This window comes from Procambarus clarkii, chromosome 1 (assembly GCF_040958095.1).
Source record: "Procambarus clarkii isolate CNS0578487 chromosome 1, FALCON_Pclarkii_2.0, whole genome shotgun sequence".
Taxonomy (NCBI): Eukaryota; Metazoa; Arthropoda; class Malacostraca; order Decapoda; family Cambaridae; genus Procambarus; species Procambarus clarkii.
In genome coordinates this window covers 41,241,623-41,268,831 of record NC_091150.1, presented here as the reverse complement: position 1 = coordinate 41,268,831, position 27,209 = coordinate 41,241,623, and the positions used below count along the sequence as shown (strand labels likewise).

Sequence of the window (27,209 nt, the reverse complement as noted above, 5' to 3'; positions counted from 1 at the left end):
TGGCATGATCAAGACGTGCACGCGGCACACCTGGGAGCACCTCTCAACACACCTGAGATGTGTTATATGTGACGCTGTTGTTGCACATGTTGATACATGATCAACATTCATATGATCGGCCGCTAATTACTGTTAATTAATAAAGCAGTGTTTTTGTGCCAGGTGAATCATTGACATTTATCTGACACTTTGTGAGCTGTCTGTTTCGAACACACACACACACACACACACACACACACACACACACACACACACACACACACACACACACACGCACACACACACACACACACACACACACACACACACACACACACACACACACACATTAAGCAAGAAAGAGAAGGATGGGCGGACTGCATTTTTTTGGACTGTCGGAAAGCCTTTGACACAGTACCCCATAAAAGGCTGATGCATAAGCTAGAGAAACAGGCAGGAGTAACTGGTAGGGCGCTCCAGTGGATAAGGGAGTACCTAAGCAATAGGAAGCAGAGAGTTACAGTGAGGGGTGAGACCTCAGATTGGCGTGAAGTCACCAGTGGAATCCCACAGGGCTCTGTACTCGGACCTATCCTGTTTCTGATATACGTAAATGATCTCCCAGAGGGTATAGACTCATTCCTCTCAATGTTTGCTGACGACGCCAAAATTATGAGAAGGATTAAGACAGAGGAGGACAGCTTGAGGCTTCAAGAAGACCTGGACAAACTGAAGGAATGGTCGAACAAATGGTTGTTAGAGTTTAACCCAAGCAAATGTAACGCAATGAAGATAGGTGTAGGGAGCAGGAGGCCCAATACAAGGTATCATTTGGGAGATGAAATTCTTCAAGAGTCAGAGAGAGAGAGAGAAAGACCTGGGGGTTGATATCACGCCAGACCTGTCCCCTGAAGCACATACCCAGAGGATAACATCAGCGGCATATGCCCAGTTGGCCAACATAAGAACGGCCTTTAGAAACCTGTGTAAGGAATAATTCAGATATATACAGTATATACATACGTTGTATACCACATATGTCAGACCAATCCTGGAGTATGCAGCTCCAGCATGAAGTCCATATCTAGTCAAGCATATGACTAAACTGGAAAAGGTTCAAAGGTTTGCCACCAGACTAGTACCCGAACTGAGGGGTATGAGCTACGAGGAGAGACTACGGGAATTAAACCTCACGTCGCTGGAAGACAGAAGAGTTAGGGGGACATGATCACCACATACAAGATTCTCAAAGGAGTTGATAGGGTAGATAAAGACAGGCTATTTAACACAAGGGACACACGCATTCGGAGACACAGGTGGAAACTGAGTGCCCAAATGAGCCACAGAGATATTAGAAAGAACTTTTTTAGTGTCAGAGTGGTTGACAAATGAAATGCATTAGGAAGTGATGTGGTGGAGGCTGACTCCATACACAGTTTCAAGTGTAAGTATGTTAGACCCCAGTAAGCTCAGGAACCTGTACACCAGTTGATTGACAGTTGAAAGGCGGGACCAAAGAGCCAGAGCTCAACCCCCGCAAGCACAACCAGTTGAATACACTTTCTCTCTTTTCCTTCCCACTGCCTGCCCCTTCCACCAGCCCCTGCAGCGTCCCCTCCCACAGGTGGGACACCCGCTACCACAGGGACCACCAGCCCCTGCAGCGTCCCCTCCCACAAGTGGGACACCCGCTACCACAGGGACCACCAGCCCCTGCAGCGTCCCCTCCCACAAGTGGGACACCCGCTACCACAGGGACCACCAGCCCCTGCAGCGTCCCCTCCCACAAGTGGGACACCCGCTACCACAGGGACCACCAGCCCCTGCAGCGTCCCCTCCCACAAGTGGGACACCCGCTACCACAGGGACCACCAGCCCCTGCAGCGTCCTCTCCCACAAGTGGGACACCCGCTACCACAGGGAAATCTTGGTAACAAAAACAAGGGGATGCCTCGGTGCCTGTCTCCCAGGCGACCTGCAGGAGGTGAGGGGGAATGTTGTGTTGCGGGGCTCCGAGGGAGAGAGGTGGAGAGGGGGAGAAGAGGTGGAAGCAGTGACAAGAAGAGAGTGGGAAGGGGAAAGTGAGAGAGAAGAAAGGAGGAGTGGAAAATAAAGGAAAGGTAGGAAGTAGTAAGAGAGAGAGAGAGAGAGAGAGAGAGAGAGAGAGAGAGAGAGAGAGAGAGAGAGAGAGAGAGAGAGAGAGAGGGAGAGAGAGAGAGAGAGAAGAGATAGCCTAATATACAATTTTGTGTAGAAGGAAGAATTGTTATATTTCAATAATGTTCATAATTATCTTGATCATTTCCTTTGCCTTTCATGCTGTAAAAGTGAAGTTTAATTTCATTTGGAAAGTTCACCCCCCATGTTGTTAAGACTTATCCTCCCTCCGCATTCTGACGCTCTGGTTGATATAACATAAGAGTAATGGGTTTCAAGACTGTCCGCTAAGATATCAAGATTACCAGAACTGTTAGTTTCAAAGTACAATTGACTGCGTCTACCTTCCTAGACAGTCAGGAGTCGCTGCTGTTGACCTCTATAACCTGTCATGCTGTAAGAAGAGACAGGCAGGAAGACCATAGACGGGAGAACAGAGGAAGGAAGAAACTGGGAAGGGAATTAACACTTGGCGTTCATTATTGCCCTAGATACGCTAGGCTTTGTTTTTTTTTCCTCCAGTTTCTCTACATGCATTATTTATTTAATTATTTATTTATTTATTATTTCTGTATTTATTCATTTGCTTAGTTATGTCTTTAATTTTTTACTCATGTAATATTTATTGAATTATTTGCTTATTGAATTATTTGCTTATTGAATTATTTACTTATTGAATTTTAATTATTATTTATTAAATTAGTTGTATGTGTATGCAATAATGAAAAACTTATTTACACGGAGAAGCTCCGCCGCTTTGATGAGTATTATAGAGTGTGAGGCTCACTGCAACGTCCGCAGTAATATTACGTTAAACCTTTCAGTAATGTTAAAACTTCAGTAATGTGCTCTTAAATTTTCAGCTGAATAGAGATAATTTTTTTCATATAAACACCATATTGACATTTTACGTTTACAAATGTTTTTACATATATACTGTATAAATTAAGTATATGACATGTAATTAATTTTTGTAAATCCAGATGAACAGCTGTTTTTTGTTTACCTAATAAGTGAAATAATGATTAATGAATAATTTTATATGTGCGTTTTCGTTACTAAACAAACTCAAACTTTAATAGCATAATGTATAAGCTTCTATAAGTGCTCTAATGTATAACCACTGCTGTGTAATGTATAATCTGTCACATGATGTATAATGCATGACCTAGTCACAAGAAGTATAATAATGTATAGCCTGTCACATGCAGTATAATGAATGCATTATGAAAGAAGCCACAATTTGTTAAACAATTACATGCAGTCAAATGATTTTTTGGCTTTCTCTTAAATCTGATAAAAAGAACAGAAGAATTTTATTCCGTTTGGTAAATTGCTCTAGAAATAATTACACACAAGTGAAAACACGCTCGCACAATATGGCAACTTGCGACGCACTTTTAACGCACTTGTACCGCATTTTCGACAGTGAAGAGAATGAATTTTCCAGCGAAAAATACCGCAACCAGTAATGTGTTTAATACAAAATGCTTTAGTGTTAATGGTCTTAAAACTACGTTGGAAAAATGCAGATTCTTTCATTGTACAACAACAATGCTGTGTCATAATAATTTTTCTGTTATTTACAAACTATTAATGCTTTGGAAGGTGACTCTACTAGCCTAATTGTATGTGTGTGTGTATGGACTCACCTACTTATGGTGTCGGGGGTTAGGCTTCAGCTCTTTGGCCCCTCATCCCGCTTCTCTACGGCCTATCAATTGGTGTCAAAGTTCCTAAAAGCCTATTGGGTTCTATCATACCTGTATTTGAAACTGTGTACAGGATCTGCCTCCACAACCTCATTTCTAAATGCATTCCGTTTGGTAACTACTCTGTCACTGAATGTTTTTCTTTTTTTCTAATGCCAATTTGGCTCATGTTGGTGCTCGGTTTTCACCTGCGTTCCCTTTTCGAGTGCCACGCATGCTAGGCTGTCTTTATCAACCCTATAAATTCCTCAGAAAATATTGCATTTGGTAATCATGTTTTCAGTAATTTTTTCTTTCTTATACAGGTGGGTACAGGAGTACACTTCTGATTCCTGTTAGCAACCTGAAAACTTTCCCTTTTATTTTAGTTTACCTTAACCTTATAGACCAGTTTTCCCTGGAGCGCGACCCGCTAATCTGATAACAACCAATTACTCCTGGGTACACAGAAGCGAACAGTTAAAGGTTGATCAATCCAACCTGGCCAGGCCTCGAAGCTAGACCAAATCGCTATGGAGGAGCGGGGAGAGTGTGTTACCATGGCGCCACCAACTTTTTCTCTCTGCCTGGTGACGTGATATATAATTCCTGTAACCTTTCCTCTTGGCTCATATCTCTCAGCTGCGGGACTAGTATTGTGGCAAACTTTCTCTAACTTGGTCTTGTGTTTCACTAGACATGGACTCCAGGCTGGAGCCGCATACTCCAGGATTGGTGGTCTGATATTGTGGTATACAATGATTCCTTACACAGGTTTCTACAGCCGATCAGTATATGCCGCTGATATCCTTTTTGGTGTGTGTGTGTAGGTGTATACTCACCTAGTTGTGCTTGCGGGGGTTGAGCTTTGGCTCTTTGGTGCCGCCTCTCAACTGTCGATCATCTTGTGTGTGTGTGTATACTCACCTAATTGTGCTGCGGGGGTTGAGCTCTGGCTCTTTGGTCCCGCCTCTCAACCGTCAATCAACAAATGTACAGGTTCCTGAGCCTAATGGGCTCTATCATATCTACACTTGAAACTGTGTGTGTGTGTGTGTGTGTGTGTGTGTGTGTGTGTGTGTGTGTGTGTGTGTGCGTGCGTGCGTGCGTGTGTGCGTGCGTGCGTGCGTGTGCGCTCCCTCCCCGCTGGCGACAAATATTTGTTGAGAGCGAGGAAGTGGATCTCTCAAGAGTGGAACATCATCATCAACGAACCAAAACGATGCTCTTGGGTGCCCGAAACACCCAATTCCTTGTTTGTTTTCTTGTTTTGTTTGTTGAAGCATTCCTCTCCACCTCTCTCTCTCTCTCTCTCTCTCTCTCTCTCTCTCTCTCTCTCTCTCTCTCTCTCTCTCTCTCTCTCTCTCTCTCTCTCTCTCTCTCTCACACACATCAGCGATGTGAGCCAACAATATATTATTTAGCAGCTTGAGCGAGAAAGCTTCCAGTACACTGTACGCCCTCCGCGTCAGGCCACCAGTGTTACAATGTACACGACCACTGTACAAGTCTCACCTTAAAATTCCACAGCAAAGCTAGAAGATAAGAAGATAGCAAATGAGGAAGCCAAGAGGCAGCTCCTATATTGACTCATGGCTAGGCAGCTCCTATATTGACTCATGGCTAGGCAGCTCCTATATTGACCCATGTTGGGCAGCTCCTATATTGACCCATGTTGGGCAGCTCCTATATTGACCCCAGGCTAGGTAGCTCCTCTTTATATCCAACCAAACTACTTGACATATGACTAAACTGCGCCTGAAATAGTCCAACGACCCCGCAACTCTTACGCTGTGAAGAAACTGTCTCAAAAGGTTCTTTCCAAAGACGGAACCAGGATTCGCTTACGAAACCAGTACATCTTTCCTTAATCATATGACAGCTTTGTTTACATTTATTAATCCGTTTATGAGCTGCGAAGTACTATAGGAGGTTGTTTATGCCAGTAATAACCATGGGTTGTGAAGTTTCCACGCTCGTAAGCTCTTTAATAAATAAAGATGTAGTGGTTCCGTAAGTGGCTTCGTAAATGCTTGATGAATCCTGGCCCCCTCTTACGAGGTCTGAGCTAGATCTTACGCCTGGTCTTATCTCTCGTCCTGTGAATCAAGATAAGTGATATCAGCGCGTTTAGATATACATATAGGTGGGGGTCCGGGGCGCTCTCGCCTCACTCTCCCGCCTCTACTCTTCCTCCCTGGCCCGGGGTGAGTTTACGTGTGAGTACCTAACTTCTGTATTGATATCACTTCGTGGCGAGTTTACCGGGGAATCGTTAGGGATGAGTTTACAGCATAATTGACACAGGTCTTGGTCATGGCGAGTTTTGTTCGATTCGAGGACACATTGTTCACCTCAGTGCCAAAGCGCTTCTGTTGGAACGTTTGTGGGAAGGGTTGAGAGCTTTCTGGGTCGACGTAATCTAGCTCCATCTGTTGACAGTCTTGTGTGACGGCGTAGTCTAGCTCCACCTGTTGACAGTCTTGTGTGACGGCGTAGTCCAGCTCCACCTGTTGACAGTCTTGTGTGACGGCGTAGTCCAGCTCCACCTGTTGACAGTCTTGTGTGACGGCGTAGTCCAGCTCCACCTGTTGACAGTCTTGTGTGACGGCGTAGTCCAGCTCCACCTGTTGACAGTCTTGTGTGACGGCGTAGTCCAGCTCCACCTGTTGACAGTCTTGTGTGACGGCGTAGTCCAGCTCCACCTGTTGACAGTCTTGTGTGACGGCGTAGTCTAGTTCCACCTGTTGACAGTCTTGTGTGACGGCGTAGTCTAGCTCCACCTGTTGACAGTCTTTTGTGACGGCGTAGTCTAGCTCCACCTGTTGACAGTCTTGTGTGACGGCGTAGTCCAGCTCCACCTGTTAACAGTCTTGTGTGACGGCGTAGTCTAGCTCCACCTGTTAACTCATGTGAGTCCCTACGTGTAAACAAGAGCTTCAGTACCTGTTAGTGCCGTGTTGTCATGGTTATTCAGACTATTCTCTCAAGATTCATAGAATTCTCTGATAGTGTGGGAACATGATTGTCTAGAAGGAGTCCTTCCTTGCTGATTGGTGAGTTTTTATGGGCTTCAGTGAATTACATCTGGCACCGCGGCTGGTCACACACACCTGGCTGTGGCACAGCTGCTGGTCACATACACCTGGCTGTGGCACCGCTGCTGGCCACACACACCTGGCTGTGGCACAGCTGCTGGTCACACACACCTGGCTGTGGCACAGCTGCTGGCCACACACACCTGACTGTGGGACCGCTGCTGGTCACACACCTGGCTGTGGCACAGCTGCTGGCCACACACACCTGGCTGTGGCACAGCTGCTGGCCACACACACCTGGCTGTGGCACCGCTGCTCTACGCCACAAACGACCTCTGGAATGTGGTTGAAGTGTCTTGAAGATGTAAAAGCTTTCCTACGCATGAGAGAATGTTTTCTTAAGTGTAAGTGGGCTTTAAACGTGAGTGTGTGTAAGTGTGTGCGAAGTGTTTACCTTTGCGCCACGTGGCCTCGTAAACACTCACTGGTTACAGCGCTGACCAATCCCAGCCTCCGTAGTAGATGCGTGTTTAAAAGACTGGCCTAAAGCCAGTTTAGAACTTCACTGGAGTTTCTTCAAGGATGCCAACAATTTTTTGAACCATAATTACTCGTAACTATGTACGGTAATTACTCCTGAATTTACCTGAGGGGCCACTAATACTAGGGGCCTCGACGAGGACAGGAAGCCGGCGGCTTGTCAAAAGTCGCCCCCCCCCCATTTGCCTGGATGATCTTTTGTATCTGTATTTTATAACTTAGCAGGTTTGGCGTTTACGACTTCGGCGGGTAGGCGGTTCCACCGGTTTACAACTCTATGGGTGAAAAGGCATATCCTCTTTTCTGTCCAACATTGTGACCATTGAGCTTGAAACCGTGGCTTCTCGTTCGTGTTACATCTGACCTTTTGAAGAAACTGTCCGGATCGACATCGTCCAAATTGTTTAGTATTTTGAAGGTTTCTATTAGATCCGCCCTCTCATGCCTGGTCTGCAGCGTTGTTAGCCCTGTGGTCCTCACCTGTTCCTGATACAAGAGATGACTAGGCTCTAGTATGATTTTTGTTGCCCGGTGTTGCACCTTCTCCAAAGTAATGTCTTTCTAGAGATGAGGTCTCCATGCCTGGATGCATTACTCCAGGTGGGGGCGCACCAGAGACTTACACAGTTGAAGGACTACTTTCTTTTCCTTGAAGGTAAAGGTCCGCTTGATTATTCCTAGGGTTTGGTTCGCTTTTTGTTACTGCCTCTCCCACTTGTTGGACAACTTTTAGTGAATGATGGATTCAGACTCAAAGGTCCTTTTCTTCATCTATCTGTTGTAAGATACTGCTGTCAATTTGGTAGTTGTGGCGTGGACTGTTGTGCCCCACATGCAAGGTCTAGTATTTATCGACATTAAAGAGCATTTGCCAGTCATCTGAGCATTTGTGGAGCTCAGGAAGATCTCTCTCTGAAGTCTCGATATCACTTTCACATCCCACTTTACCCTAGACGTTAGTGTCATCTGCAAATCTGATGTGGTTTGTAATATTCTCATCTGTCATTCATGTATATGACAAAAGAGTTGGCCCCAAAATGAACCGTTGTGGGACCCCACTCAGCACATTTCCTCAGTCAGATTCATTTGCATTTAGCACGACCCTTTGTTTTCTATATTTTAACCATTATTTTAATAATTCCAGTATTCTCCCATTTATTCCACGTGCCTGTAATTTCCTTGCCAGGCTCTCATGTGGTACCTTGTCAAACGCTTTAGAAAAGTCATGTAAACTTCATCTACCGGAAGTCCTTTGTCTGATTAGCCAGTTACTGTTTCCAGTAACCCAGGCATTCAGTAAATGCCTGGGTCATTTAGGCCCTTGCTAGGTTTACTGTAGGGTTTGCAATTGAAATGAAAAAGGCGTTTGCCTTCGGTTGGCTAAATATTGTACGCCTCTATTAATTTATCAGAGATATTTTAACATATGCTTTGGTGTTTCTGAAGCACAATACACATTCAATTTTCTGATGTCTGTGAGTAATTTTTCCTCTCACACGTCATACAGTAGTCATACCCTCCTGCCAGATCGACTCCTGGTTCATCCTTGACGACGAGTTGACGTCTGGACGTCGCGATTTTGGATTTGATACTGCCGTTTGGCATCCTTATTCAACGGTCCGGTTTGTACGAAACTTGGCGCACATACCGCATTGGGTCACAGGATTGTTAATAGATTTTGAACGTTTTCTGGCTGGTTCTCCCGACGGGTTGACAGTGTCCGGCGCCGGCTTGGGTGAGAGGTACCGGGAGTTGTGGGTCTTGGTGTCTAGTTGGGGACCGAGTTTTTAGTTTTCTTACCCAGTGTTCTCTGTGAGGGGGCGGGGCCGGTGCTTGTCACCCTGAGGGACTCCTGGGGCTCTCCAATCATGTGTGTCATTCGGTTTTGCGATTAACCCTATAGGGGTACGCCGGGGCGCATCCGATCCCACGATCGTCGTCGCCCCTAAATCAACAACAACAACATACCCTCCTGCCATGTTTGCTACTTCAATTAGCATCAAAAGTAAACAGTGAGTAAAATACTTTACTTACTGTATGGGCACAAGAAGTTTGTCCTTGTTTTGCCTCCACATGCCAATGTTTACATTAAATCGCCCAGGGCTACGAGAGCTACTCACCCAAATTATGTTTTCTTATGGATTTATTTCGATAAATATATATATATATATATATATATATATATATATATATATATATATATATATATATATATATATATATATATATATATATATATATAATACTTATTTAATTTCCTATGATAGTTGTTGTATTTATAGCATGTTTATTGCCATATAAAATCTGTCGGAAAATCCGACACCATTTAATAATCATACAGATAATAGCTGTATTACCAACAAGTTACCCATAGAAAACGTAACTTGTAGTGGAATTACCGTCTATAGAAAACGGGATATCATCACCACATACTATTATAATTCACCAGCTATTCTGCTGGGAATTATTCTTAAATACATTAGTCTTTGGACTTTACCATCATAAAAACATCTTATATAAATTAACTTAATTATCAATATTAAAGTAGAGTAAATGTGACCCTTCTATCACGTTCTGAAATCTGGACAATGTAAGCCAGGCGTCAGAGTGGAGGAGGAGGGCAGCCATCATTGTTGTTTATTGAGACCAGAGGCTCACACGGGAGCAAATTCGGCTCCTGTTAAATTTACTTGGACGTAGTGTTATGGAACCCAAAGGTGTACCATTGTCAACACGCTGTCTACAAATACAAGTTAAGTGTCTATCCGAAACCCGTTTATCATTCATTTATGGCCATTAATGTCAGGATATAGGGTTAGCCGGTTAGAACGCGAAATCGCCTCAAACTAAAGGTAATTAAGCCAGGTCTTTAATGTTCCATGTACTGTATAGTGTTTTCTCTGATATAACTTGTCATATATAGGATTCTGGCTTCACAGTTAGCGCCCTTTTGACAGGTCAAGACGAGGAAGAGTATGTGCACCAGTTACTGGGTGATAGAAGCTACCTCAAAGAGGATAATTTGGTGTCTACACCCTAGTTATACCTGGTGGACTAACCTGCTGTACTATAAGATAAGGAACCTCATCAATGTATGTAGCTATTACTGTAGTTTGATTGGCTGCATATATATTAATTTAATAACCCCCCCTAATGTGTAGAGGATCGATTTGTGAGATTGAGATTATTGCAGAAATACAGTCCACTTATCATTATACAAATTGCTATCGAAGTATATAAATTAACGTAAATATAAATTCATATAAATCAAATAAATATAAATCTCACAGGTCGGTTCCCACATTATTTGGTCATCTTCGAACCGGATGACGGATTATTTGATCCTTTGAACCCACATTTGGTCATCTTAGTACCGGATGAACCAGTTAACCAAACCAGTGGATTCATTAAATATACTAGTGCAGTGTTATTTAAACAAAGCCAGTCAAAGACAGCGGCGAAGCCTCGTGGGAGCTCAGGAGCCTCCCTCAACTGAGTTCAGCTTCGTCAGCGGTTTCATGCACACCCACAGATATTTGGTGGCGTGTTATTTCGTGAAATGACAGCGCTAATATTGAAACCAGCCAAATTAGTGACTGTGTCTTCGCGAGATTGTTCACGGATTTCGTGGTGTTACATTTCGCGAGAGATTATCCACGAATTTTGTGGACTTTATTTCGCGAGGTCACTAATAACATTTAATACTTCTAGATAATATTAGAAGTTTCATAGAGGCTAATTAAGAGGCTATTATCAATAATTGTGTATATTATTTCTCCAAGATAGAGAATTATTTAATATATATTGCACTAGTGATCACAGTATAATATTTACTAATTGCCAACCCACAACAGGGTAGGATATGACTAGTTGAACTATTATTGTTCATCCTAGTCCCATTATTACAATAGTCAGTTGTACTATATTGAACAACCTAGCACCATTAATGAATGGTCCAGACCCTATTTTGGGTGTAATTTTTATCAACTCGAGTTGAGTTGTATATATAATAATTTACTTATGATCATTACACCTTTGAGTGATTAATTAGTGTCTCTACCATCCTGGGGTGATATAGAAGAGCTAACCTAAAGGTACTTCCAGTGACACTGGTTTATCACTCAAATCATTAGTGTGGATGATTGTATATATATAATGTGTATTAATTTTAAGTGCTAACCTCTAGTAGAGGTAGGATTATTGCCTAGTGAGTTCAGAATTTACCCTAGGCTACCATTAGTGTTTGTTCAGTATTATGAGCAGCCCAAGTACAAGTCCCACAAGGCTTCACCAACGAGCCAGTATGGATAATGCAGGGAGAATGAAAAGAACCCTTGCAGGTCTTAAAGGCCACTTAACAAGACAGATCAAGAAATGTGAAGATTTGTCACAACAATCAACAGTTGATTATGCTGACCTGGAAAGCTATTATCAAGCAGCTGCAGGTAAATTTGAGCAAATCAAATGTCAAATAGCAACATATGTGGCTGAACTTGCCAACACTAATTTATCAGAAACAGAAATAGACGACATTATGGTTGATCTTGCGAATTATGAAGATCAAACTCAGGCCACGTTACAGCCTTATGTCAAATTAATTGCCCAGAACAAGGCAACAGCAACAACAACAACAGTTGCATCTAATACGAGTCAAGCAGAAGCTCGACTCCCTCCAATTAATTTACCCACTTTCTCAGGAAAAGATGAGGAAGATTGGGACGAATTTTGGAACAAATTCGTTGACCTTGTAGACTCAAAACAATCTTTACCAAAGAGTAGTAAATTCTCTTATTTGCAAGGCCAATTATCAGGTGAGGCTAAAACAGTAGTATCCCATCTGAGATTAACTAATGACGGCTATGATCTGGCAGTAAAACTCCTCAAGGATAATTATGCTGATCCAGAAGTAAGAACATCACATTTAGTTCATGAGCTGTTGCATTTACCCCCACCGGAGGCTTCAGTTGATTCACTCCAAGTCTTCAAGCTGGAGGTAGAATCATTGATCAATGCCCTCAGCCTGACAGCAGATACAAACGGGGCTGAGTGGGTCTTGAAAATAATTGTCCAGGAGAAAGTACCTAGGGACATATTGAGACAAATGAGTGCTCATTACAATAAAAGTATCTTATCCATGAATGAAATATCTGAAGGTTTAAAGTCAGTAGTTCATCAATTACGAACACATGACAAATTAAAACCACCAAGTAAACCCTCAGAAACCAATAATAGTAAACCACAGAGTACCAAAGGTACTCCAAATCAATCTAGACAATATAATTCAACACCAAAGTGGAACAGTGGCAGTGTGGGCGTATATGCAGTGGGACCCTCCAAGCCTATAGTTACTGTGTCACCCAAGAACGTGACACCAAAGGGTACTGGAAACTATGGAACATGTTTGTTCTGCAATGAGAAACATTCAATGTACCACTGCTCTAATTTTCCTGATAGTGACGCCCGTGTTGAGCGACTCAAAGATTTGCAACATTGCACGAGGTGCCTCAGGAAACATAACATCAAGGATTGTGATACCCAATTACACCCTTGTAATAGGTGTAACAAAGGTCAGCACCATGCAGCATTGTGCAGAGACACCAAAACAACGTCTCCAAACCCCAAGGTGGAAGATAGCATTCCCACCACAGTACAGTACTGCAAGGTGCAACAAACAAAGAGTGTCCAATCAGCAAAGTCTAAAGGTAATACGACTTTGCCTACTGCCCAAATTACCATCCTGAATAAGAGGGCCAAGGTCCATACCCGTGGGTTGTTTGACCAAGGATCCCAAAGAACATACATCACTAAAAGGTTGGCAGATGAATTACAATTAAGGCCTGTAGCCCAGATGTCATTCAACATCTCAGGGTTTGTAACAGATGCAGGACCTCAAGTCTACCAGGTGGTACAACCATCAGTACGCTTAGGCAGGTACGTCTGTCGAGTACAAGCCATTGTGGTGGACAAAATACCAGTAGACCTACAAGTTCAAGGTCTGCGAGCAACAGCCAAATTCCTGAGAAATAGAGGAATAAAATTGGCAGATAATATTAAGACTGATCACCTCACTGACTTCGGTCTCCTTGTAGGGACAGACTATTGTCATCGATTCATCGGTAGCCCTACTAAATATCAGGGTATAACCATGTTAAACTCTGCAGGAGGTAAATTACTCTCAGGCCCAGTATCAAGCCTGAGGAGACCTATGCCTGCAGATAAACAATACCAATAGAAATCTAAATTTGTCAGCTGATTATATTTCTCCAGTAGCATTATACTAAGGAGATTACAGCTGACTATACCAACAGAGGTTGATGTTAGTATCATCATTTGAAGCTGAAGATGAGTTCATGAGGCCTCAGTGGCAAATCAGTGAACAGTAGCCTAAAACAGCTACAAGTCACTGCGACCAATGTCACTGAACCCACTGCAGTCTCAGAACCATACTTTACTTTATTGATGAGCTATTCAATCTTCTGAATCAATTAACTAAATTAAACCCCAATAAATCTGATGACTGATTTGATACATTTATTATTTAATCAAGATGTATTCCATGGGCCTCAGTGTTTATATATCAGTGACCAGTTACCTGAACAAACTTCAAGTTATATCTATGTCACTGATCTCACTGCAGTCCCTGAATCATACTTGACTGTAGTACTTGATCACATCCAGTCTTCTGGGTTAAATAATATGTAATAAGGCTTGAATATTAGCCTTTCAAGAGTTGACAGGGAAATGAAATCGCATTAGACTTCTAACCCCTGCAACTCTAGTACGGGACATCCGTCCTGCACGAACAGACGCACAAATGTGTGATTACTAACAACTAACATCAAATTAATCTAATAATTCGAAGGAGGAGTATCGGTGTTCGTCTGTTCTAATTAGGACTTCGACCCGTGAGCAGCCCCCTGGGGAATTATGTCGGAAAATCCGACACCATTTAATAATCATACAGATAATAGCTGTATTACCAACAAGTTACCCATAGAAAACGTAACTTGTAGTGGAATTACCGTCTATAGAAAACGGGATATCATCACCACATACTATTATAATTCACCAGCTATTCTGCTGGGAATTATTCTTAAATACATTAGTCTTTGGACTTTACCATCATAAAAACATCTTATATAAATTAACTTAATTATCAATATTAAAGTAGAGTAAATGTGACCCTTCTATCACGTTCTGAAATCTGGACAATGTAAGCCAGGCGTCAGAGTGGAGGAGGAGGGCAGCCATCATTGTTGTTTATTGAGACCAGAGGCTCACACGGGAGCAAATTCGGCTCCTGTTAAATTTACTTGGACGTAGTGTTATGGAACCCAAAGGTGTACCATTGTCAACACGCTGTCTACAAATACAAGTTAAGTGTCTATCCGAAACCCGTTTATCATTCATTTATGGCCATTAATGTCAGGATATAGGGTTAGCCGGTTAGAACGCGAAATCGCCTCAAACTAAAGGTAATTAAGCCAGGTCTTTAATGTTCCATGTACTGTATAGTGTTTTCTCTGATATAACTTGTCATATATAGGATTCTGGCTTCACAGTTAGCGCCCTTTTGACAGGTCAAGACGAGGAAGAGTATGTGCACCAGTTACTGGGTGATAGAAGCTACCTCAAAGAGGATAATTTGGTGTCTACACCCTAGTTATACCTGGTGGACTAACCTGCTGTACTATAAGATAAGGAACCTCATCAATGTATGTAGCTATTACTGTAGTTTGATTGGCTGCATATATATTAATTTAATAACCCCCCCTAATGTGTAGAGGATCGATTTGTGAGATTGAGATTATTGCAGAAATACAGTCCACTTATCATTATACAAATTGCTATCGAAGTATATAAATTAACGTAAATATAAATTCATATAAATTAAATAAATATAAATCTCACAGGTCGGTCCCCACAAAATCCACTTTTTTATGAATAGAACTGCACACTAATTCACCTAGCTGCCAATACTGGGGATGTTGCTGTAGCCAGCACTGACCACGCTACATTCAGACTACGGCTCCTTTTGCCACTTATATACCGCTTCCGATGATAATTGGATGCTCTAACGCAGCTTGAATACTTTATGCGTTTGTCTGTCACTTAGTAACAGTATCACGCTTTTATCACCCGAAAAATCGGACTTTAACAATGGAGCTATGAAACCCAATACACCCTCCCTCCTGCCGTACTCATCACTATGTACGGTAATTACTATATTAACTATGTACGGTAATTACTATATTAACTATATACGGTAATTACTATATTAACTATGTACGGTAATTACTATATTAACTATGTACGGTAATTACTATATTAACTATGTACGGTAATTACTACAGTATCTATATACGCTAATTACTATTGTAACTATATATGGTAATTACTTGTTACTATGTACTAAATATCTTTAACAATTAATAATATATTATCAGCAGCAAGATCGTAATAAGAGCTGAGTTTTGAGACTATTGACGACAGTCTGCAAGAAGCGTGAGACACTTCTTGTCTGGCTCAGACGAGTACTGACGTCGCGGGATGGCTGACAGGCCGATCCTCTAGCACAGTAGCCTACATCCTCCACTCGCAACTGCTATGGATTCGGATTCAATCCATGGGTGGGACAGAAATATTTGGGGAAGTTTCCTTTCACTTAATGCCTATCTTCACATTGTAGTATAATAGGCAACCAGGGGTTGATAGGCAACTGTTGTGGGGCTGCATCCCGGGGGTAGTTCAGTAGTGGTTGAGCAGACGAGAACGGGCCGAGTAGTGGTCGAGCAGACGAGAACGGGCCGAGTAGTGGTCGAGCAGACGAGAACGGGCCGAGTAGTGGTCGAGCAGACGAGAACGGGCCGAGTAGTGCTCGAGGAGACGAGAACGGACCGAGTAGTGCTCGAGGAGACGAGAACGGACCGAGTAGTGCTCGAGGAGACGAGAACGGACCGAGTAGTGCTCGAGGAGACGAGAACGGACCGAGTAGTGGTCGAGCAGACGAGAACGGACCAAGTAGTGGTCAAGCTGACGAGAACGGGCCGAGTAGTGCTCGAGCAGACGAGAACGGGCCGAGTAGTGCTCGAGGAGACGAGAACGGGCCGAGTAGTGGTCGAGCAGACGAGAACGGACCGAGTAGTGGTCGAGCAGACGAGAACGGGCCGAGTAGTGCTCGAGGAGACGAGAACGGACCGAGTAGTGGTCGAGGAGACGAGAACGGACTGAGTAGTGGTCGAGCAGACGAGAACGGGCCGAGTAGTGGTCGAGCAGACGAGAACAGGAATTCTTAGCTTAGCCCGTAAGACACTGCTGAGGTGAAGACGAGTCTCCCTTAGCAATCATACTAACACTGTTTATCAGGCAACATTTAACAATTATCTGGTCGCAACAATCTGGCCGACAATTAGACAGCCACACGCCTGAAAATCAGAATTATGACCTCACGTACAGTAACTTGCACGTACCTACATACAATAAGTATGTGTAACTGTTGTACAATGAATACAGTAAGTACACGGTCCAGTACGGACCGACACGTCGTCACTACCTAATTTGAGGTTATCTTGAGATGATTTCGGGGCTTAGCGTCCCCCGCGGCCCGGTCCTCGACCAGGCCTCCTTTTTGTTACACACCCCCAGGAAGTAGCCCGTAGCAGCTGTCTAACTCCCAGGTACCTATTTACTGCTAGGTAACAAGGGCATCAGCGTGAAAGAAACTCTGCCCAATTGTTTCCGCCTCAACCAAGGGATCGAACCCGGAACCTCAGGACTATGAATCCGAAGCGCTGTCCACTCAGCTGTCAGACCCCCCTAGAGGCATTGTTCAGTAATAAACAATTACTTCCGTGGTTGTATTTCACATGATTGTATTACAATCATGATTAAAAATCTGAACGAAAAACAAAAGCTTGTTTTTGTTATTAAAAGTCAGAGGTCATATTACCGATGCTTTAATGTGCCGGTGTAGTCAGGTGTAGACCGGTGTACATGGTGTACACGGGTGTACACTGTGAAGCTTGTGTACACTGGTGTACATGGTGAGGCTGATGCACACGGGTGTACATGATGAGGCTGGTGTACACGGGTGTACATGGTGAGGCTGGTGTACACGGGTGTACATGATGAGGCTGGTGTACATGGTGAGGCTGGTGTACACGGGTGTACACGGGTGTACATGGTGAGGCTGGTGTACACGGGTGTACATGGTGAGGCTGGTGTACACGGGTGTACATGGTGAGGCTGGTGTACACGGGTGTACATGATGAGGCTGGTGTACACTGGTGTACATGGTGAGGCTGGTGTACACGGGTGTACATGATGAGGCTGGTGTACACGGGTGTACATGATGGGGCTGGTGTACACTGGTGTACTTTCATCTTTGAATCAGTAACAACAGTCTCCGTGGTGTAGTGGTAAGACACTCGCCTGGTGTTCCGCGAGCGCTATGTCATGGGTTCGTATCCTGGCCGGGGAGGATTTACTGGGCGCAATTCCTTAACTGTAACCTCTGTTTTACGCAACAGTAAAATGTGTACTTGGATGAAAAAACGATTCTTCGCGGCAGGGATCGTATTCCAGGGACCTGCCCGAAACGCTACGCGTGCTAGTGGCTGTACAAGAATGTAACAACTCTTGTATATATCTCAAACAAAAAAAAAATAATGGTTTCGTATAGGCAGGAGGGACTCGACCCATGTACGTCACACCAGCGCCAGCATTCGTCAATCCTTTACGTGTCCACTTACGAAACCAGTACATCTTTCCACAATCAATGCGGCTTAATTTGCATATAATAAACACTTATAAGCACAGAAGCATTACGAGGTTTTCAATAATAACCTTTGTGAAAACGAAAAAAATTATTTGGAGCAATGCAGAGGTTTTGAACTAGCGTTCTAGTTACTCCCAGACGCTTGCCTTAACCCACTAGGCCAAGATAGAACAAAAACTATTCAACCTGGAACCTAATAAGTCCACTGGGAGAGTCTGGAGGCCTCAACGTATGCCACAACCAGGTTATTCATTCCCAGTGGACTCGGTAGAGTTCCGGGTTGAATAGCTTTTGTTCCATCATGGCCGAGTTGGTTAAGGCAAGTGACTGGGAGCCATTTGAACGCTGGTTCAAATTCCCGCATTGCTACAAATGATTTTCTTGTTGATATATCACGTCATTGTGATTTCTTTGTGTCAATAACTTTTGTGATGCTCGGTTTCGAAGTCGTAATCTATATATTAGATTGAGGAAAGATATACAGAGAAAAGATAAAGAAGTTGCCAAATCATTTCTGTGTCGGGTCGGTATTAACCTCTGGTTCCTCGGGTGTGAGCCGAGGCGCCAGACTATCGCGCTACAAAAGAAATTAAGATGAGATTTTGAAAATAAAATCAAATTTTATATAAAAAATTCAAAATATTTTCACTAAACGTTTGGGAAGAGATTGGGTCAAAACTACCCAGTTTAGCTCACTTCAGTGACTGGGAAGAACTGGAAGACCTTAGTATTAGCTGTTTCACATAAACATCAACGTGAGACCAAAAATGTTCCATACTCACAGTACACAGTGTACAGGAGGAGGAATAATTGACTTATATTATATACTATTTTATAATGTCCCCAGGAACGATAATACCACAATCTCCAACAATCTTCTAATTAATAACTTTTTAATCTAGAGTAATATACATTGCCTAAATGGTAATGATAGCCAGATATATTTCAATTGTTGCAAATTGCAGAAATATATTGGCAGAACTATTAGTTCTAAACGAAAACTAAGAGAAACAATTCTCTTGGTTTTCGCTTGTGCTGAACGTCAGTTGACGTATTTCGCACTCAAAGGGTTACACCCCATCGGCACCTTTCCTGAACAAGATATATGAAGTGAAATAAAAGTAAAACTTAAAATCTGAAGCACGTTATGTGATAACAGGGAAGCATTCAAAGGATGAAAGGCAACTGTAAGCGGAAGACAAAAAAGAGGTTCAACTATAAACAAAATATAGAACTTATTTCGTCTGATGATTCGAAAATATTTGCTTTAAGAATAATTTGCGAATAGGAGAGGTGAATGGACCAGTAGGCCTACTACTGTATTGCCTGACATGGATCAGTGCTGTAGTGTTCTTGCTGTGCATGCATGGTAGGCCTACTGCTGTGGTTCTGCCTTGCACAGATCGGGTCTATTGCCATGTTCATGCCTATTGTGGAACTGAAGACCTGTTGAACCCTAAACAGTGTGTGCAAGGAAACAGCTCATGAAGGATACGGTATATGAAGGAATGAAACCCGAAACGCCCGAAACGCATTGCGTAATAGTGGCTTTAGGCATTGTATGTACTAGATCTATCTATATATCAATCCATTAATGTAACATCTCTTGTATGTATATACCTTACCTGAATAAACATCTGAATCTGAATCTGAAACAATCAAACAAATAAAAACCGCTAGAGTTAAAAGGGTTTTTAAATCCTGAGGTGAACCTCGGTTCCCTACATGTTGTTGTTATCGTGGTTGTGATAGCTGCTTCACCCCCTGGGTACAACCATATGGCCTCGTTGCCTGATAACACACTCAACCATGCTATCATGCATCTCCTCCACATCTCTGTTATCTACACGGAAAACGCTGAAGGTTTTTTAAGAAAACGGCGAGAGTTCGCTAATACAATTTTAATACAGTAAACCAGTGTAAAATTACAATGTTCCAACGTGAAGGAAAGGAGAAACAATAAGCTATTATGACTGTATTACACATGGAAGAAATGCGAGGACTGGATGGGAGTTGGGATTGAGAGATGGGATGAAGGAGCGGTGCCCAACCACTTGAAACATCGGGGATCGAATACCGACCTGCAAGAAATGAGACATATACCAACCAGTCCAAGTGAGATTAATGCAGGCATAAACGGGCTCGACGTGGCTACACATGCGATAACACCTGATGTCTGGCGGGATCACACGAACCAAAGCTAAACAACAGATTGTTTACTGTAATTAAAATGCTCTGCCCGAAACGCTGCGCGTACTAGTGGCTTTACAATGTAATTACTATGCTATGTATCCTCACAAACCCAACGTGCCTTCTTGTATAAATAAATAAATAAATGGTATAGTTGACCCTTGTGGTGTCGGTGCTCTGTGGTGGTCTATCTCAGTCTACCCCTTCTCTCTACGTCTTCCCGCCTTCACCTTCCGCAAAAGAAAATGTACATTTCGGTGATAACGCATTTTTTCTCCATACTAGCTCACTTCTCTCATTGTCATATCTCTCCCTCTCTCATTCTTTCTCTACCTCTCACATTCTCTTTGTCTCTCCCTTATGCACACTATCCTCGGCTGTTCCCTCCTCACATCGTTCCTACTCTGTTAATTATGATCGTGTTACCACATAATAAACGGGACACAACGCGTTACCACTCCGTGGCGGCGTATAAGTGCTGGTAATGTTACCGTGTGATGCGTCCCATGTATGTTCCCTCACAACCCCTAGTGTGAACCGGTTCCAAACTTGTTTCTATATAGGTGTAGAATATCAAGTGTTCAGGATATAAGTATCCCGGCAGCCTCAGGCCGCTGTTCGTCCAGGCGGCGGCCGACCCCACACATGCCATACGTTTGTGTGAACGTACTATGAGCGTCTTTTTAGTTCACATTATATGTCAGAATTCTATGTACAGATATGCATAGGTTAGGTGTTGAGGCTCTGTTGGGAATTGTATTCGTGTGCAGTACGTGGGTGAAGCGTTTTAGTGAAGCGTTTTAGATAATTGCGGAAACTTTTTCAACACTTAAACACTGCTTTGCAGTCTCCCCAAACATGTCATCCATGTTCGAATCGCACATCTGCTGTCTGGACATTACCAATCCGTACCCTATTATACGGACACTACCAGTCCCAACTCTCTTCATAATTATAATTATAATTACGTTATTATAATTATTTTTATAATTATCATAAATATATATATATTATAATATAATTTACATAATATTATTATATATATTATAATATAATTTACATAATATTATTATATATATTATTGTTATATAATTATTATAAATCATTATAATATACTTAATTATAATTACGGTGTTATCCGGACATCGTCAATCACCCACCCTGTTATCCGAACATCACCGACCCCCCTCACCCTGTTATCCGAACATCACCGACCCCCCTCACCCTGTTATCCGAACATTACCAAACCCCTCACCCTGTTATCCGAACATCACCAATCCCCCCCACCCTGTTATCCGAACATCACCAACCGCTCACCCTGTTATCCGAACACCACCAAACCCCTCACCCTGTTATCCGAACATTGCCAATCTGTACAGTGCCTCAACAAACTGAGAAATATCTCGCCCCGGGGAAATGTCCCAGTACTGTAGTGGACGGCTTCTCGCAGTAGACGAGGCAAGTAAAGTAATCTTGAGAAAAATGGAGGAAATTACGAGGAAGTACCGTTGTTTTTACCGACTAAAGTGGTCGTGTGGTAGCCTTGACTACCGGAGGGAGAGGGGGGGAAGGGGAGCCATTCGTTACTCTGGGGATTGGTTCTTTGTAACAATCCCGTTGATCACTAGGGGCCAGATTCACGAAAGCATTTACGAACCTGTACATTCTTTTTTTCAATCTTTGGCGGCTTTGTTTATAATTATTAAACAGTTAATGAGCTCCGAAGCACCAGGAGGCTGTTTATAACAGTAACAACAGTTGAATGGGAAGTTTTCATGCTTGTAAACTGTTTAATAAACGTAACCAAAGCCGTCATAGATTGAGAAAAGATGTACACGTTTGTAAGTGCTTGCGTAAGTGCTTTCGTGAATCTGGCCCCAGATATCCTCAGGTTAACTTCAGCGCTGACCACGTGACTTCTCGTTCCGTAGGTTGGGATGAGTTCTTGTGTTCTTTTGTTAACCAATAACATCAGGTCTTGTTCTTATATGTTATTGTTTGCTCGTGTTCTACACCATCAACGGACATTGTCAAGAAGGGGGGGAGGAGGGGGTACATTTTTCACTGTCATTGGTCACTGCGCTCAACTCCTGTGTCACTGTGTGTCTGTTACTGTGTGTCTGTCACTGTGCGTCTGTCTCTGTGCGTCTGTCACTGTGCGTCTGTCACTGTGCGTCTGTCACTGTGCGTCTGTCACTGTGCGTCTGTCACTGTGCGTCTGTCACTGTGCGTCTGTCACTGTGCGTCTGTCACTGTGTGACTGTCACTGTGTGTCTGTCACACTATTGTATTACTGTCATTCCATTGCATCACGGTCACTCCACAGTACTAATGTACCACTATCACTGTACCACTGATCAACTGTATCACTGTACCACTGATCAACTGTATCACTGTACCTCTGATCAACTGTGTCACTGTACCACTGATCAACTGTATCACTGTACCATTGATAGTTTGTGAGCGTGAAGATGCCCATCTACCTGGGCACGCTGCAGGTGCCTGTGGCCGGCCCGGACCACCCCGTCCTTCACCTGTTCGACTACAGCCTCACCAACCACCTCCAGGCCGCCGGGTAAGTTAAGATGAGGGGGGTCAATGGTGTGGGTTAGGGGGGGTCAATGGCGTGGGTGAGGGCGGTCAAAGGTGTGGGTTAGGGGGGGTCAATGGCGTGGGTTAGGGCGGGAGAGGGTAGTGTTATATGGGGACCCCCCCCCCCATACTCTCGTTCTAAATATTCTCATTAGTTTTGCATCAACAGCAAAACTGGTTTGTGAAGGAGCAAATCAAATCATAGACATACTAGGAGGTAAATAGGTGTTGTTGTCGACTGTTGGGGGTCTGCCACTAGAGCCTTTTTCCCCCTTCTGTATCTTCTCTATCACTGTGAGCATTTGTGTCCTTTCTGCGAGGTACTCCCTCAGCCAACTTAACTTAATCCCAGACTGAGCAGCCTGTGTCTACAGTCAAAATAGGAGTCTCGCCCTGAACACTTCTCAAATGCTTTCTGTCTGGGAAAATGAAGTCTACCCGACCTCCTCTCTGTTATATTTATGTTATCTTGTTGTAGAACTCTAATCAATTTGACCATCAATGAATCCATGCTAGAGTTTTGGGACCAAATTTAGCTGTTAAAATTGTTTGATCTAGGAAGCTGTGGATCAGACTCTCTAGTACGTCGCAGGTGATGGTTGCTAGTGATACTGGTCTCTAGTTTAACACCTTTTTGTCTTCCTCCACATTTGTTATATATTGACACCACAATAATCATTTTCCAACAGTCTGGAAAACTCTAATACAGCATAATAAAGGAAATACACTATGCATCCGTTGCTTCTTTTAGTATCCACGGGGATATCTTGTCCTGGTCAGCGGCTTCAATAACTTCCAGCTCCTCTACTTGTGTTCTTCTTCAGGGCCATAGTTCCGCGACAATGAGTTTTCAGGTTTATTCTCTTAGCTATGGCTCCTAGCTGTTGGGGAACATCAGGTTTCTAGTTAAAAAAAATATTTGAAAAATTTCAAGTTCTTCACACACACTATCTTATCACTCTCTGTTTCTTTTCTATGTATTGTGTGATCGCCTTAGGCATTCACACTCCCTTGGTGTAGATATGGAGCAGTTTTGGCTGGTCCTTGGATTTTGATGCAATGTTATTCCTTAATCTTTATATAATATATATATATATATATATATATATATATATATATATATATATATATATATATATATATATATATATAATATATATCCCTTTCTCGACACCTGATGTCTCCTTCATTACACCATCTCTGTCTCTTCTCATTCTATTATTAACAGTTTTGACCCATCCTCTACACCTCTCATCTCTTCCCTCAGATCCAGCAACAGAAAACAGCTGGTAGCGGTAGACTCCTGCATCTACGTTCACCGTCGTAGCCTGGCCAGTTTGAAAGCAGGAGAGAACTGTGCGTCATGGGGCCGCGTTGGAAAGGGCGGAGCCAGAACGTCTGAGAGCGAATCAAAGTCCTCAAGGGGCGGAGCCAGAACGTCTGAGAGCGAATCAAAGTCCTCAAGGGGCGGAGCCAGAACGTCTGAGAGCGAATCAAAGTCCTCAAGGGGCGGAGCCAGAACGTCTGAGAGCGAATCAAAGTCCTCAAGGGGCGGAGCCAGAACATCTGAGAGCGAATCAAAGTCCTCAAGGGGGAAACCCAGAACGTCTGAGAGCGAATCAAATCCCTCAAGGGGCGGAGCCAAAACGTCTGAGAGCGAATCAAAGTCCTCAAGGGGCGGAGCCAGAAAGTCTGAGAGCGAATCAAAGTCCTCAAGGGGGAGAACCAGAACGTCTGAGAGCGAATCAAAGCCCTCAAGGGGCGGAGCCAAAACGTCTGAGAGCGAATCAAAGCCCTCAAGGGGCGGAGCCAAGACGTCTGAGAGCGAATCAAAGACCTCAAGGGGGAAAGCCAGAACGTCTGAGAGCGAATCAAAGCCCTCAAGGGGCGGAGCCAAGACGTCTGAGAGTGAATCAAAGTCCTCAAGGGGCGGGGCCAGAACGTCTGAGAGCGAATCAAATCCCTCAAGGGGCGGGGCCAGAAGGTCTGAGAGCGAATCAAAGTCCTCAAGGGGCGGAGCCAGAACGTCTGAGAGCGAATCAAAGTCCTCAAGGGGCGGAGCCAGAACGTCTGAGAGCGATTCTAAGTCCTCAAGGGGCGGAGCAAGAACGTCTGAGAGCGAATCAAAGCCCTCAAGGGGCGGAGCCAGAACGTCTGAAAGCGAATCAAAGGCTTCAAGGGGCGGAGCAAGAACGTCTGAGAGCGAATCCAAGCCCTCAAGGGGCGGAGCGAGAAAGTCAGAGAGCGAATCAAAGCCCTCAAGGGGCGGCGCCAGAACGTCAGAGAGCGAATCAAAGCCCTCAAGGGGCGGAGCCAAAACGTCTGAGAGCGAATCAAAGCCCTCAAGGGGCGGAGCCAGAAAGTCAGAGAGCGAATCAAAGCCCTCAAGGGGCGGAGCCAAAACGTCTGAGAGCGAATCAAAGCCCTCAAGGGGCGGAGCCAAAACGTCAGAGAGCGAATCAAAGCCCTCAAGGGGCGGAGCCAGAAAATCAGAGAGCGAATCAAAGCCCTCAAGGGGCGGAGCCAGAAAATCAGAGAGCGAATCAAAGCCCTCAGGGGACGGAGCGAAAACGTCTGAGAATAAATCTAAATACTCCAAAATGAGGAGCAGAGCAAGAAAGAGTGAATCAAAAGGTGGTACCAGTACAGCAGACACTGGAGTGCAGGTACCTGAAGATGGTACCAGTACTCCAGACACTGGAGTGCAGGTACCTGAAGATGAGACCAGTACTCCAGACACTGGAGTGCAGGTACCTGAAGATGGGACCAGTACTCCAGACACTGGAGTGCAAGTACCTGAAGATGGTACCAGTACTCCAGACACTGGAGTGCAGGTACCTGAAGATGAGACCAGTACTCCAGACACTGGAGTGCAGGTACCTGAAGATGGTACCAGTACACCAGACACTGGAGTGCAAGTACCTGAAGATGGTACCAGTACACCAGACACTGGAGTGCAAGTACCTGAAGATAGTACCAGTACTCCTGACACTGGAGTGCAGGTACCTGAAGATGAGACCAGTACTCCAGACACTGGAGTGCAAGTACCTGAAGATGGAACCAGTACTCCAGACACTGGAGTGGAAGTACCTGAAGATGGGACCAGTACTCCAGACACTGGAGTGCAGGTACCTGAAGATGATACCAGTACTCCAGACACTGGAGTGCAGGTACCTGAAGATGGGACCAGTACACCAGACACTGGAGTGCAGGTACCTGAAGATGGGACAAGTACTCCAGACACTGGAGTGCAGGTACCTGAAGATGAAACCAGTACACCAGACATTGGAGTGCAGGTACCTGAAGATGGTACCAGTACACCAGACACTGGAGTGCAGGTACCTGAAGATGGGACCAGTACACCAGACACTGGAGTGCAGGTACCAGCAGATGAGACCAGTACTCCAGACACTGGAGTGCAGGTACCTGAAGATGGGACCAGTACACCAGACACTGGAGTGCAGGTACCTGAAGATGGGACCAGTACACCAGACACTGGAGTGCAGGTACCAGCAGATGAGACCAGTACACCAGACACTGGAGTGCAAGTACCTGAAGATGGTACCAGTACACCAGACACTGGAGTGCAAGTACCTGAAGATGGTACCAGTACTCCTGACACTGGAGTGCAGGTACCTGAAGATGAGACCAGTACTCCAGACACTGGAGTGCAGGTACCTGAAGATGGGACCAGTACTCCAGAAACTGGAGTGCAGGTACCTACAGATGGGACCAGTACTCCAGAAACTGGAGTGCAGGTACCTGAAGATGGGAACATCCCCCAGCAGGAGAGAGCCAGCGCAGCATCCACTGAGGAAGATCACCAGACAAGGAAGCTGGAGGCGCCGCACGAGGCTCTGGACCACCTGAGTGAGAGTGTGGCCGCCCCCAGCACTGTCCTGGAGGCAACCTCGAGCCCGAGCCGTGGCCGCTCCCTGGAAGACAGAGTGGAATATACCCTCAAGGCTGGACAGGAGTTCGATGGCTACGTCCTCAAGTGCCCGAATAGTCCCTATGATTATGCACTCAAGTTGTGGGACGTAGGCAGGGTGAGTGTCTCTTGAGTGTCACGTCACTCAAGTGTATTGTTGTGCGAGTCCATGTTGAGTAAGTAGGTCTTCCCCTTCCCTTAGCATTGTGGGTAGGGCTTCCCCCTTCCCTCAGTATTGTGGGTAGGGCTTCCCCCTTCCCTCAGCATTGTGGGGTACCGCTTCCCTTAACACTTTGAACCTTTTTCCAGCTTGT

At 44.2% G+C, this 27,209-nt stretch overlaps 1 protein-coding gene across 2 annotated transcripts in view; it reads left to right on the top strand.

Moving 5' to 3' along the window:
* The first annotated feature begins 5,939 nt into the window (after window positions 1-5,939).
* The window catches only part of LOC123759064 (uncharacterized), a 28,478-nt gene continuing 7,208 nt past the window's right edge, over window positions 5,940-27,209 (top strand). The window contains exons 1-3 of one of the 2 annotated variants that reach the window (XM_045743904.2): window positions 5,940-6,034; window positions 22,829-22,947; window positions 24,232-27,013. In XM_045743904.2, the coding sequence (XP_045599860.2) occupies window positions 22,844-22,947; window positions 24,232-27,013 (2,886 nt within the window). In that variant the 5' untranslated portion in view covers window positions 5,940-6,034; window positions 22,829-22,843. Of the gene's footprint in view, window positions 6,047-22,828; window positions 22,948-24,231; window positions 27,014-27,209 lie in introns of both variants that reach the window. The other variant, XM_069338716.1, reaches the window with a different exon arrangement.